Genomic DNA, 11,590 nt, shown 5'->3' with positions numbered 1-11,590 from the left:
CCCCCAGGACCCTTCACCGAGCACGTGTTCACGGACCCCCAGCCAAGGGTGTTAGAAGACAGCGGTCAGTATGACCGGTAAGAGTCACGAGTCGCAAAAATACTATGTTCTTTTATATTTTTTCAATAACTGAAACCAGTGCCGGAAATGTTATTTTCATCAGACTTATGATGACTTGACTAAACATTTGTTAAACTAAATTCAACACTAACATTTCACTGTCCAATAGATTATGACATGAGGGTAAATTCAGCTGTATAATGGATGACTGACCTGATGCTGAAATAGGCCAGAAAGACGGTTATTCGTTTATGCTGGACATCACCTCAAAATGACCTGAGATCTCTGTCTACTGAGTGTTCCTCATTAAAGTGTACTGAAGAAGAAGAAGGAAGAATGTTGTTTCATTTGCCATGCGATGAACTTGAATTAGGTATTTTTTGCTCTAGGCACAGGGTCAGCCATAGTCGGTGTTCCTGGAGCAATTAGGGGTTAAGTGCCTTTTTAAGTGCTATTTTTGTATAGTTTTTGCATTGCACTATTGCATTGTCTATATAGCTTTGTCTATAGCGTTGTCTATAGCGTTGTCTATAGCGTTGTCTATACCATTGTCTATAGCATTGTGTTTTATATGTATTGTGATATGGCTCTGTTGTTCTTAGCACAAGTAACCAAATTCATTTCCACGTACGGGATAATAACATCTACCTAATCTAATGGTTGAATTGTACTACAAGGTCATAATAAAACATACATGTGTAGTATGTTTTAGATTAGCTATTGCCTTTGTGTTTGATTTCAGCAATAATGCCAGAGAGGCAGTTTATTGTCAATATTGTCACTGGTAGAGGGGGTTGTTAGGGGCAACGCACAGCGAAGGGCTGGCAAACCCTTGCCAAGTGGCAATAATATTGACAAATATGAATGACAAATATTAATGACACATCACGGCCTCAAGGGCATTATTAAGAGTATTATGATACAGTAGGGGCCGGATGGCGTCCTGGGACGGGTGCTGAGGGACTGCGCCGACCAGCTGGCCGGGGTTTTCACCAACATCTTCAACCAGTCCCTGTCCCAGGCCACCATCCCACCCTGCCTGAAAACCTCAACTATCATCCCAGTCCCGAAGAAAAGCACGGTGAGCTGCCTAAACGACTACCGCCCGGTGGCACTCACACCAATCATCATGAAGTGCTTCGAGAAACTAGTCCGGGCCCACATACTCACACGCCTCCCGCCCAACCTGGATCCATACCAGTTCGCCTACAGAGCCCACAGGTCCACAGAGGACGCCATCGCGACGACTCTCCACGCCACTCTATCCCACCTGGAGAGGGGAAACAGCTACGCGAGACTGCTCTTTGTGGACTTCAGCTCTGCCTTCAACACCATCCTTCCAGACAGGCTAGTGACCAAACTACTAGACCTGGGACTATCACACTCTATATGTGCATGGATCAAGGACTTCCTGTCCGACCGCCCCCAGAGGGTGCGGGTGGGCTCCCACACCTCCACAGCCCTCAGACTCAGCACTGGGTCCCCCCAGGGCTGCGTGCTAAGCCCCATCCTCTACAACCTCTACACCTACGACTTCACCCCCGTCCACCCCAGCAACTCCATCGTAAAGTTTGCAGACGACACCACCGTGGTGGGCTGCATCTCGGGGGGGGACGAGGCGGCGTACAGGGATGAGGTAGAGCAGCTGAGCAAGCTGTGCAAGGTTAACAACCTGCTGCTGAACAAGTCAAAGACCCAGGAAATCATCGTGGACTTCAGGAGGAAAAAGTCTGAGGTCCAGCCCCTGCTCATCGACGGAGAGAGCGTGGAGAGAGTCTCAGCCCTCCGATTCCTGGGGGTGCACATACAGGATGACCTGTCCTGGAAGAACAACACAACAGCCACCATCAAGAAGGCACAACAGCGGCTCTACTTCCTGAGAGTCCTCAGGAAGGAACACATCAAGCAGGAGATAATGGTGGCCTTCTACCGCGGCGCAGTGGAGAGCATCCTCACCTACGGCATCTGCAACTGGTTCTCCAGCTGCACAACCGCGGAGAGAAATGCGCTACAGAGAGTCGTGAGAACAGCCCAGAAGATCACCGGCGCCCCCCTCCCCTCTGTGGAAGAGCTGTACAACACACGCTGTCTCAGGAAGGCCTCCAAGATCTCCAGAGACCCAACCCACCCTGGGTACGAACACTTTGCCCGGCTGCCCTCGAAAAGGCGGTACAGGACCATGGCCGCAAGGACAAACAGACTGAAGCACAGCTTCTACCCCAGGGCCATCCAGGCCCTGAACACAGCAAAGACCTAGGTTCTGGGCCCTGGACAGTCTGGACGGATTGATGGCAGCTGCTGGATTGAAAAAATCAGGTGTAGTGCTGAGGCACAAATATGTACATTTCAAGCCTGCAAACTGCGACACTTTAAATGAATGTGCAATAACACTATGTGCAATATGACAACCCTAGTCGTCTATCTGTACAGTATAGTATAGTGGATAGTGTACATAGCCTTTATTTATGTAAACCAGCTCCTTCCCTTCTTGTTTTTTTTTTTTCTTTTCTTTCTTTCCTAGCACCAGGGGAGCCACCCCTCCTAAATTTCGTTGTTTGGTACCTGTACTATAGCAATGACAATAAAGACCATTCATTCATTCATTCATTCATTCATTCATTCATTCATAATCGTTAATAAGTCACAGCTTTGTATGCCTCTTGTTTTCATCAACCCGTTGTAGAAGACAACTTCGAACAGTCCTTGAAAAATTCTATGTGAATTCATCCTGAAAGTACATTTTACTGTAGGGATTGTATTTTCCTTTGAGCTTAGGTGTGGTTTTACTTTGCCGTTAGTCTTCTGACATGGTTTATTTTTTGATGAACATTTCTATTGAGACAGAGTCCACTTTGCTACATGTATTGACCACGTAGCCAGGTCCTGTGAAGTGTCGTGGTCTGTAGTGGACTGTAGTGGTGAACTCTCTGGAACTGAAAGTCTCTGGACATCTCTCTTCACAGATGTGCAGGCCAGTCCAAAGAGGAGTTCAGCTCCCTGCCCCAGGAGACAGACGATGGAAGTGAAGACCCAAAAGCCTGTACTAGCATCGCCCCCACCATGTGGCTGGGTGCTCAGAATGGCTGGTGTGTACCCGCCAATTTATATATACACACTGTCCTCCATAAGTATTGGAAAGAGGAAGCATTTTGTTTTCTTTTAGCTCTGTACTCCAACAGTTTGGATTTGAAATCAAACAGTTACTCTGAGGTTAAAGTAGAGATTCTCAGCTTGAATTCAATGTTGTTGTTTTTTGACAGGCACTGTATTATGTACTCTATATAGCATGTCTGTGTTTGTGTCGCTACGCTACTGAGCTTGAACTCTCGTCTCCTCAGGCTCTATGTCCACTCAGCAGTGGCCAACTGGAAGAAGTGTCTCCACTCCATCAAACTGAAGGACTCTGTACTCAGTCTTGTGTAAGTGTCCTCCCAAGACCACTGTTTGTGTGTGTGTGTGTGTGTGTGTGTGTGTGTGTGTGTGTGAGTGTGTGTGTGTGTTTGTGTACATACAATACCGTACTGTACATTTGGGCTTGTTTTATAAAATCAATGTGTGTGAGTGTCAAAATTGGGGGTAATTTCAACTGTGTATCTCTCTCTCTCTTTCACTCTCTGTGTTTTAGACATGTGAAGGGTCGCGTGCTGGTTGCTCTGGCTGACGGGACACTGGCTATCTTCCATAGATCAGAAGGTAACCTTTCACCTTTGACCTCTCACTGTTCTCCCCTTGACCATGTTTGAATGCTCATACTGCCTATGAAGTGAGGTTGCGGATCTTAGATCGTTTAGTGAAACAGGATTTGCTAGGCAGCTAGCTACTCGTGGTTGACCAGGTTTGTAAATGAAGAATCAGAATCAGAATTGCTTTTATAACATCTTACACCAGAGTACACAAGAGTGAAATTCTTTGCCTTTGGATCCTCAACATTGACATTGCAGCATTCAGATACAAAAACACAATAATAATAAGTAGTGTAAGTAAGTGAAATAAGTAACCCTACGTTGATAAAGTAGTAGTAAATAAGTAGTAATCTCTCTGCTGTTCAACTGACGAGTCAAAAAGTACTAAAAAAAAATAAAGAGATGATTTGTCAGTTATGACTGGCTGGTACAATGTATTTCATATTGTGTATAACTTATAGCTAGGTACCGTTATTACATCACTGCTGCAGAGGAATGGCATCTTCATATAAAAAAATGCTTATCTTCACAGGTTTATGAATTTATGTGTATTCATATTTCACGTGTCGAGGTGTCCTTGAGCAAGGCACTGAACCCCTAATTGCTCCAGGGTTGCCATCTATGGCTGACCCCTTGCCTACAGCATAAAATACAAAATTCCAACAATTGACGGACAAATTATAATTATATTATTATAATATATAATATTATTATTATATATAATATATTAGTTAAATAATAATAATAATTAAATAATAATTAACAATTATTTTATAATAATGATAACAATTATAAACAATTATACATTCTTATACATATGTGTGTGTGTTTCCAGATGGGCAGTGGGATTTGTCGAACTATCACCTGATGGATCTGGGCAGACCGCACCACTCGATTCGTTGCATGGCGGTGGTCCATGACAAGGTGTGGTGTGGCTACAAGAACAAGATCCACGTCATCCAGCCCAAGAGCATGCAGATCGAGGTGGGTCGGAGGAGCTGGTGTGAGCCCACAATGACTCATGTTAGCTTCCGGAGCCTAATGCCAAGGGGGGGTTTAGCTCTTGGGTAACGCAATCTTTGATTAGCTGGGAATCTATATATGTACGTTCAAAAACATTCAATTCACAGATAAATTCTCACTTCCCACCCCCTCTTCCGCACCCCCTCTCCTCCTCCCCCGGTCAGAAGTCCTTCGACGCCCACCCTCGCAGGGAGAGTCAGGTGAGGCAGCTGGCGTGGATCGGCGATGGCGTGTGGGTGTCCATCCGTCTGGACTCCACCCTGCGCCTCTACCACGCCCTCACACACCAGCACCTGCAGGACGTGGACATAGAGCCCTACGTCAGCAAGATGCTGGGTACGCCACGCCACCGTCCATACACAACTAGGGGGACATCTTAACACTAGAACAGCCATGGATGGGGTCATTTGACCCTGTGAGAAAAAAATAAATGTTCTATCAAGTGTTCTATGCACTTGATCAAATTTCAGGACCCTCCTTTCATGACTTTTCCGAGATATGTGCGTTCTACCACCCAGTATCCTTTACATGTTCACAATCACACCAGGATAAGCTAGTATAAAGCTATTTTGCAGTTTTTCTGTGTAGGAGGCAGGCTAATTTACAAGACGCGCCAAGTAGTGGTCGTTGTGTGTAAGTAGCAGCTTTCCATTGTAAAGACTATGGCCATTTGACCCCCAAGGCGGCTCTTAAAGTAGGTAATACAGGCACAGATGGGTTAGGGTTAGGGTTGGCCCTCCACAGAAGAAGTACCTTCAACATTCCAACGCTTCGAATCGAATCGAATTTGTATTGGAAATACAATGAATGCTATTTTGACCTAGATCTGGTCCATAGTAGTCGCTGTGATGCAGCCTGTGTATAGACTGACCCTCTCTCTCTCTCTCTCTCTCTGGACATGATTGACAGGCACTGGAAAACTGGGCTTCTCCTTCGTCCGAATAACAGCCCTTCTGATTGGAGGAAACCGTTTGTGGGTGGGGACCGGCAACGGTGTGGTCATCTCCATCCCGCTGACAGAGAGTGAGTTTGAGTGACACACACATACACACACACACACACACACACTCACACTCACACCTGCATATACACACAAACTAAATTTTAGGCAAATATGCTGTTCTCTCACTCTCACATTCTCAGACAGACACAGATGAAAACATACACATGCAAGCAGCAGCTGCACTCTCTCACAGTGCACACATTGTCTCTGACTTTAGACCCTTTCTCCTTTCTCTCTCTCTCTGTGTCTTTCTGTGCTACTCTCTGTCTGTTGTAATCCCTCTGTGTCTTAATGTGCTGTCTTTTTTCCTGTCTTTTTGTTGCTCATTGATGGCTTCCATCTGGCTTCTCTCTCTCTCCCTCTCTCCTCTCTCTCTCTCTCTCTCTCTCTCTCTCTCTCTCTCTCTCTCTCTCTCTCTCTCTCTCTCTCTCTCTCTCTCTCTCTCCCTCTCTCTCTCTCTCATGGATCCTATTCCTCTACGCGTCCTCCCTGTCCTGACTGTCCACTCTCTCTTCCCTCTCCCTTGCTCCCTCCCTCCTGTAGCGGTAGTCCTTCATCGGGGACAGCTCCTGGGGTTAAGGGGTAAGTCGGGGCTCTCCCTCTGTCCCTCTCTGACGATGCTGCCTTCCCCGCCTGCCTTCCCTCCATCACCCCTTCTCTAGCTCTCTGGTACAGGCCCTGGTTTCCATTTCGGTTCCTACCCGTTCGGTATTCACAGCTCTGAAAAGATTGGATAGGCCTCAGCAATATTCCTGTCCTATTGGTGATGTGGATTCCCCATATGTGACACGGTATGGTCATTTGGTCTGCAAGTCGGCAACCAATGAAAATGTTGTGACTTTTTATTTTGAAACACGGAAATACGTTTCAACGTTGTTGAGGATCGCAACACAAACTAAAGTCAAGCCAAAATACTGAAATGCAATGGATTGGGTGAGTAATTCCCACTGCTACCTAGTAACACTACTTTACATTGTTAGCAGGCTCACAAAACAACCTGTGTTAGATGATTAGCGAGTGTGTCGTTGATTTTCAACAACGCTGAAACGTGTTTACATTTTTCGAAAGTGTCTCGACATTGTTTCGACATTGTCCGAACATTAAATCGGATGCCGACTTGCGGACCAATTGACCAGACCATGTCACATATTACTTTCATCTGTCCAGTTCTCTCAGATCTATGACTACCAAAAGGGCAAGGAGCCAAAATGGAACTGGGCTACGTCCAGTGCTCTTATTTGGACTGGTGTTGTTAGACCTTTAGCTCTGCACCTTTACCTCAGCTCTCTTAACTTGATGTACTTAAGTGTTTACACTTTGTTTTATTTTCTTTCTTGATTAGCTAAAATGTTATGGTGCAATGCTGTCTGACTGTTGAAAAAAAGGGGGTTGAAAAATATGGAACTAATCCTTTAATTCAATTTGTCCAATGTTTTAATTGCATCTGTCCCTACTCATTTTTTTTTCTTGTCTGTTCTTTACTGCATGTTGGTGGAATAATCTTTCAGTTCAATTATTCTTTCAGACTTTTTTAATCATGTGCAAAAGTGTATGATGTGGCTATATTAATTTGGTTGCCACGTGTACAGAAATGCAGTTAGAAATGTAATGACTAGAATCCATATGACAAAGGCAGTGGTTACACCTGGTATTAACGTGAAACTTGTGTCATCATGATCACTATTGGATCGCGGTGCAGTGCGTCTTCATCTGGTATTACAAATATGACAATCAAAGGAGTTACATATCGTCACCTTCTTAAAATAATGTCTTAAGTCACTTTTGAGGAAAATTATGTTTTTGCCTAAATATCATATATTCTAGATTTGGTTCAGTTTTTTCTGTTTTTTGCAAAAACTTGAAAATATGACTTAAAACATTATTTTAAGAAGGTGACGATATCGGTCAATGGTGACCCCTCAATGGATCCTACAACTTTATGGAAGTTAATAATAATAATTATTTTTTTCTTTGCAATATATATTTTTTTTTTTCACAAGAAAGATTTTAATTGAATACCAAGGAGGAAAAGAACCGTGAATAACAATGGTATGAATTATAGAAGGACACAATTCAGACAATTTGTCTCTTATCCGGCACCTGTGCCCACATTGTGTCTGCATGCATTTCTCCCTTGTTTTATTTAGTGCAGAAATCCCAACACTATGTATCTGACCACAATCAGTTCACAGCACGTGTTTTCATTGTCTAAAAATATGGCCACAATCAGAATGTGGGCATCTGTTGTAATACAGAGTGCTTGTTAATACCAGCTCAGTGGCCTTGCGGTTAGAGTGTCCACCCTGAGATTGGGAGGTTGTGAGTTCGATGCCCGGCCGAGTCATACCCACGACTATAAAAATGGTACCCGATGCCTCCCTGCTTGGCACTCAGCATTAAGGGTTGGATTGGGGTAAGACCCTGTAACATACCAGTGTCATGTCTAGGGGGTGTACTTGCTCCTGCCCTATAGGCCATTAGGCTTGAGAACCATCGGTTGCTTACTTACTTACTTACCTGTCATACCAGGTGTAACCACAGCCAAATAGAAGGATGTCTGTCTGTTCTGCATTACATATTTCTATCTGAACGGCAACGTTGTGCCCTGTGGTCATTGACTGTGTATTGCAAATATTGGTTTTGCGTGTCTGCTCGATGTATGCTTCTGTGTTGTGGACAGTCTCATTGGTGCACTGGTCTGATTGGATAGTAGGTCTCGTGTCAGCCAGCGTGATTGTCTGTTGACTCTACCGTTCTTCCTCTGCAGCCAATAAGGTGTCTCCGACGTCCTCCGGGGGCGTGATCCATGTGTATGCGGACGACAGCTCGGAGAAGAGCAGCGGCAGCTTCATCCCCTACTGCTCCATGGCCCAGGCCCAGCTCTGTTTCCATGGACACCGTGACGCTGTCAAGTTCTTTGTGTCTGTGCCAGGTTAGCAGTTAGAACCCCTCTCAACACCTCTAAACAAACCAAACATTTTTTATAGATACAACCACTATTTCATGGCTGGTCTCCATATCGATATGCGCCAAGTTTAGGTATACAATGATGCTGCATAACTAGACCTCACTCACAAAATATTATTCCCAAATGTGTTAAGCTTACAGCTGCATTTGTTGCCAGACAGAAAAGTTCCCGGCAAAACCTTTTTGGGGCGAAACACAGCATTGGAAAATAGCTGGATTCAAATAGAACATCTGGATTCAGATAGAACAGCTGGATTCAAATAGAACATCTGGATTCAAACAGAACAGCTGGATTCAGATAGAACAGCTGGATTCAGATAGAACAGCTGGATTCAAATAGAATAGCTGGATTCAGATAGAACATCTGGATTCAAACAGAACAGCTGGATTCAGATAGAACAGCTGGATTCAAATAGAATAGCTGGATTCAGATAGAACAGCTGGATTCAAATAGAACAGCTGGATTCAGATAGAACAGCTGGATTCAGATAGAACAGCTGGATTCAGATAGAACAGCTGGATTCAGATAGAACAGCTGGATTCAGATAGAACAGCTGGATTCAAATGCAACATCTGGATTCTCTGTCACATCACTTTCCCATTAGCCACTCACCTTTGGGATGTGCGGGACTCCTCACCTCCCACATCCTTCAGATCCCTGCTGTTCCCTTCCTGGTTGGTGTGTACAGGACCAGCTTGGGGGGGTGTCACTAGAAGTAGAAACCTTCCAACCCCTGCAGTTTTTTCTTCTTCTTTCCGCCAGGCAATGTGTTGGCCACCCTAAACGGCAGCGTTCTGGACAGCCCTTCAGAGGGCCAGGGCTCCACGGCGCCCCTGGAGGCCGAGGCACAGAGCGTGCAGAACGTGCTGGTGCTGAGCGGAGGGGAGGGCTACATCGACTTCCGCATCGGTAAGGAAACACACACATACACACACACACACACACACACACACACACACACACACACACATGTTGTACTGACTACATCACGGGGCTCTTATCATTCGGAGAGTGCTGTCCGCTAGTTTGTTTACGGTTCTGTGCTTCCGGATGACCCCTGACTTCCCTGTGTGTCTCTGTTGCCAGGCGACGGCGAGGACGACGAGACGGAGGAGGTGGAGGGCGGCGCCCCCCCCCCGCAGATGAAGCCCGCCTTGTGCAAAGCCGAGCGGAGCCACATCATCGTGTGGCAGGTGTCCTACATCCCAGAGTGAAACCCTGGGGGGGGGGGCAGTCCCCCCCGCAACCTACTATTACTCTCCCCCCCATCCCGTCCTACAAACCCTGAAACAACCTCCCTCCTTCCTTCTCCCTGCCCTTTATCTATCCTTGGTCATGTAACTACCACTACTATTATTCCCAAGTTCTGTAACTACCCCTGTAACTATCTACCCCCCCTTTCCAAAAACCTTGTAACTACCTATTGCCTTGTAAGTATCACCCCCCCCCCCAGTCCAGTAACTTTCCAAATACCTTGACAACACCTCCCTAGTCTTATTTCTACCCCCCCTCCCACCAATGTAACTATTTCCACAGGCCTTGTAACTACCTCCCCCACCCTGTATCTACCCCCTACCCCCCTCTATCTACCCCTCTATCTACCCCCTACCCTGTAAGTACCGCCATATCTCCTGTATTGACCTCAAATGTCCTGCATCTGCCCCCGTGCTGCCCTCTCCTACCTCCATTTGTAGTTTCCCTCAGTTTCTTCTCCCGTCCACTGGCACGTCAGCCCAACCCCCCCCGCGCCTTCGCATCGTTCAAATAACACTTCATCTGGAACGTGAAACAGCGTATAATGCCTGCAGATTTACAGTATAAAACATTTCCAGCAACAGCCATTCAGTAATCCCTATCTATTTATGCTATAGTTTACTTAGAGCCCCACCCCCCCAAACCAACTCACAGCTGAGTGAATCGTCCTCCAGAGACAGACAGCTGATTGGTCACAGGGGGGATTCAGAAAACAGGCAGCTGATTGGTCTGACAAGGCAGCTCATTGGTTGGATTGATGCAGAGAAAAGAGACTTGGGATCGGGGTGATTTGTTCTTCGACAGTGGGTTTGTCAGAGTGAAGCAAAGGGAGTGGTGTGCATGGGGCTAGGCGACTGCATCAGGTTTGTGTTCAGGAGGACCCATTCGGGCCCAGGAGTGGAGGAGAGACAGAAATGAGAGGGGGAGATAAAGCTGAGAAACGCAGTCTCTTCAGTCCTAACAGTCTAGGGTGAGTTTGACGAACGCTTTGTATCTCATTTGACCCCGCAACCCAGCCGGAAAGCCACTATAGAGAGTAACAATTGTAAAACCACGGTTTGCAGGTAAATCTTCTGTGCTAAAATGAAATGGGTGAAATGAAGAACGTTGCTGGTGTAGGAGAAGTGTGGGTCTGAATAATTCAGAAATAAGGAAAGTACTACTTTGGCTACAAAGCTTTCGGGAAACTCACCCCAGAGCAGTTTAAATTGACATCAGCAAAAGTTTGGCAAAGGCCTCTATTGGCCTGACACATCCTTGAGCTGTGAGCTGATTGGCTCATCACTGATTCATCCCCATACTCGGCTGTGATTTGCTGTTCCCAGACCTAGAGCTGGACAGTGAGGCTTGTGAATGGTTGCCAGTTTGGAGTGACGGCTGTCACTTATATTTGTGTAAATCTCCAGACACACCCAAGCTCCTCCCCCTTGTTCAGTATGTAACTCATATGTTGATCTCTTATCTGTGTGGATTAAATATTTAACATATGTGCGCTGAAAACCAGACACCATGTTTGTTGACTTTTCTTGTTTGTTGTCTGTTTCTGTAGTTTATTTAACCAGAGAAATCACATTGAGATTTTAATGTACAGTATGTTAC

General features: G+C 45.7%; 1 protein-coding gene across 1 annotated transcript in view; it reads left to right on the top strand.

Annotated features, from left to right (window-relative positions):
* Positions 1-9,951, top strand: part of mapk8ip3 (mitogen-activated protein kinase 8 interacting protein 3) — a gene marked incomplete at both ends in the record, with an annotated part of 83,785 nt that extends 73,834 nt beyond the window's left edge. Inside the window, 11 exons of the mRNA XM_080524091.1 lie at positions 1-77; positions 3,024-3,146; positions 3,399-3,479; positions 3,686-3,753; positions 4,579-4,727; positions 4,931-5,102; positions 5,676-5,789; positions 6,313-6,351; positions 8,537-8,701; positions 9,500-9,646; positions 9,824-9,951. The exon at positions 1-77 is cut by the window's left edge and continues 113 nt beyond it. Coding sequence (XP_080380217.1) covers positions 1-77; positions 3,024-3,146; positions 3,399-3,479; positions 3,686-3,753; positions 4,579-4,727; positions 4,931-5,102; positions 5,676-5,789; positions 6,313-6,351; positions 8,537-8,701; positions 9,500-9,646; positions 9,824-9,951 — 1,263 coding nt within the window. The remainder of the gene's footprint in view (positions 78-3,023; positions 3,147-3,398; positions 3,480-3,685; positions 3,754-4,578; positions 4,728-4,930; positions 5,103-5,675; positions 5,790-6,312; positions 6,352-8,536; positions 8,702-9,499; positions 9,647-9,823) is intronic.
* Between the last annotated feature and the right edge of the window lie 1,639 nt (positions 9,952-11,590).

The sequence above is a fragment of the Nansenia antarctica genome, assembly GCF_963989245.1.
Source record: "Nansenia antarctica genome assembly, chromosome: 2".
Taxonomy (NCBI): domain Eukaryota; kingdom Metazoa; phylum Chordata; class Actinopteri; order Argentiniformes; family Microstomatidae; genus Nansenia; species Nansenia antarctica.
This window is presented reverse-complemented; position numbering and strand designations above follow the sequence as displayed.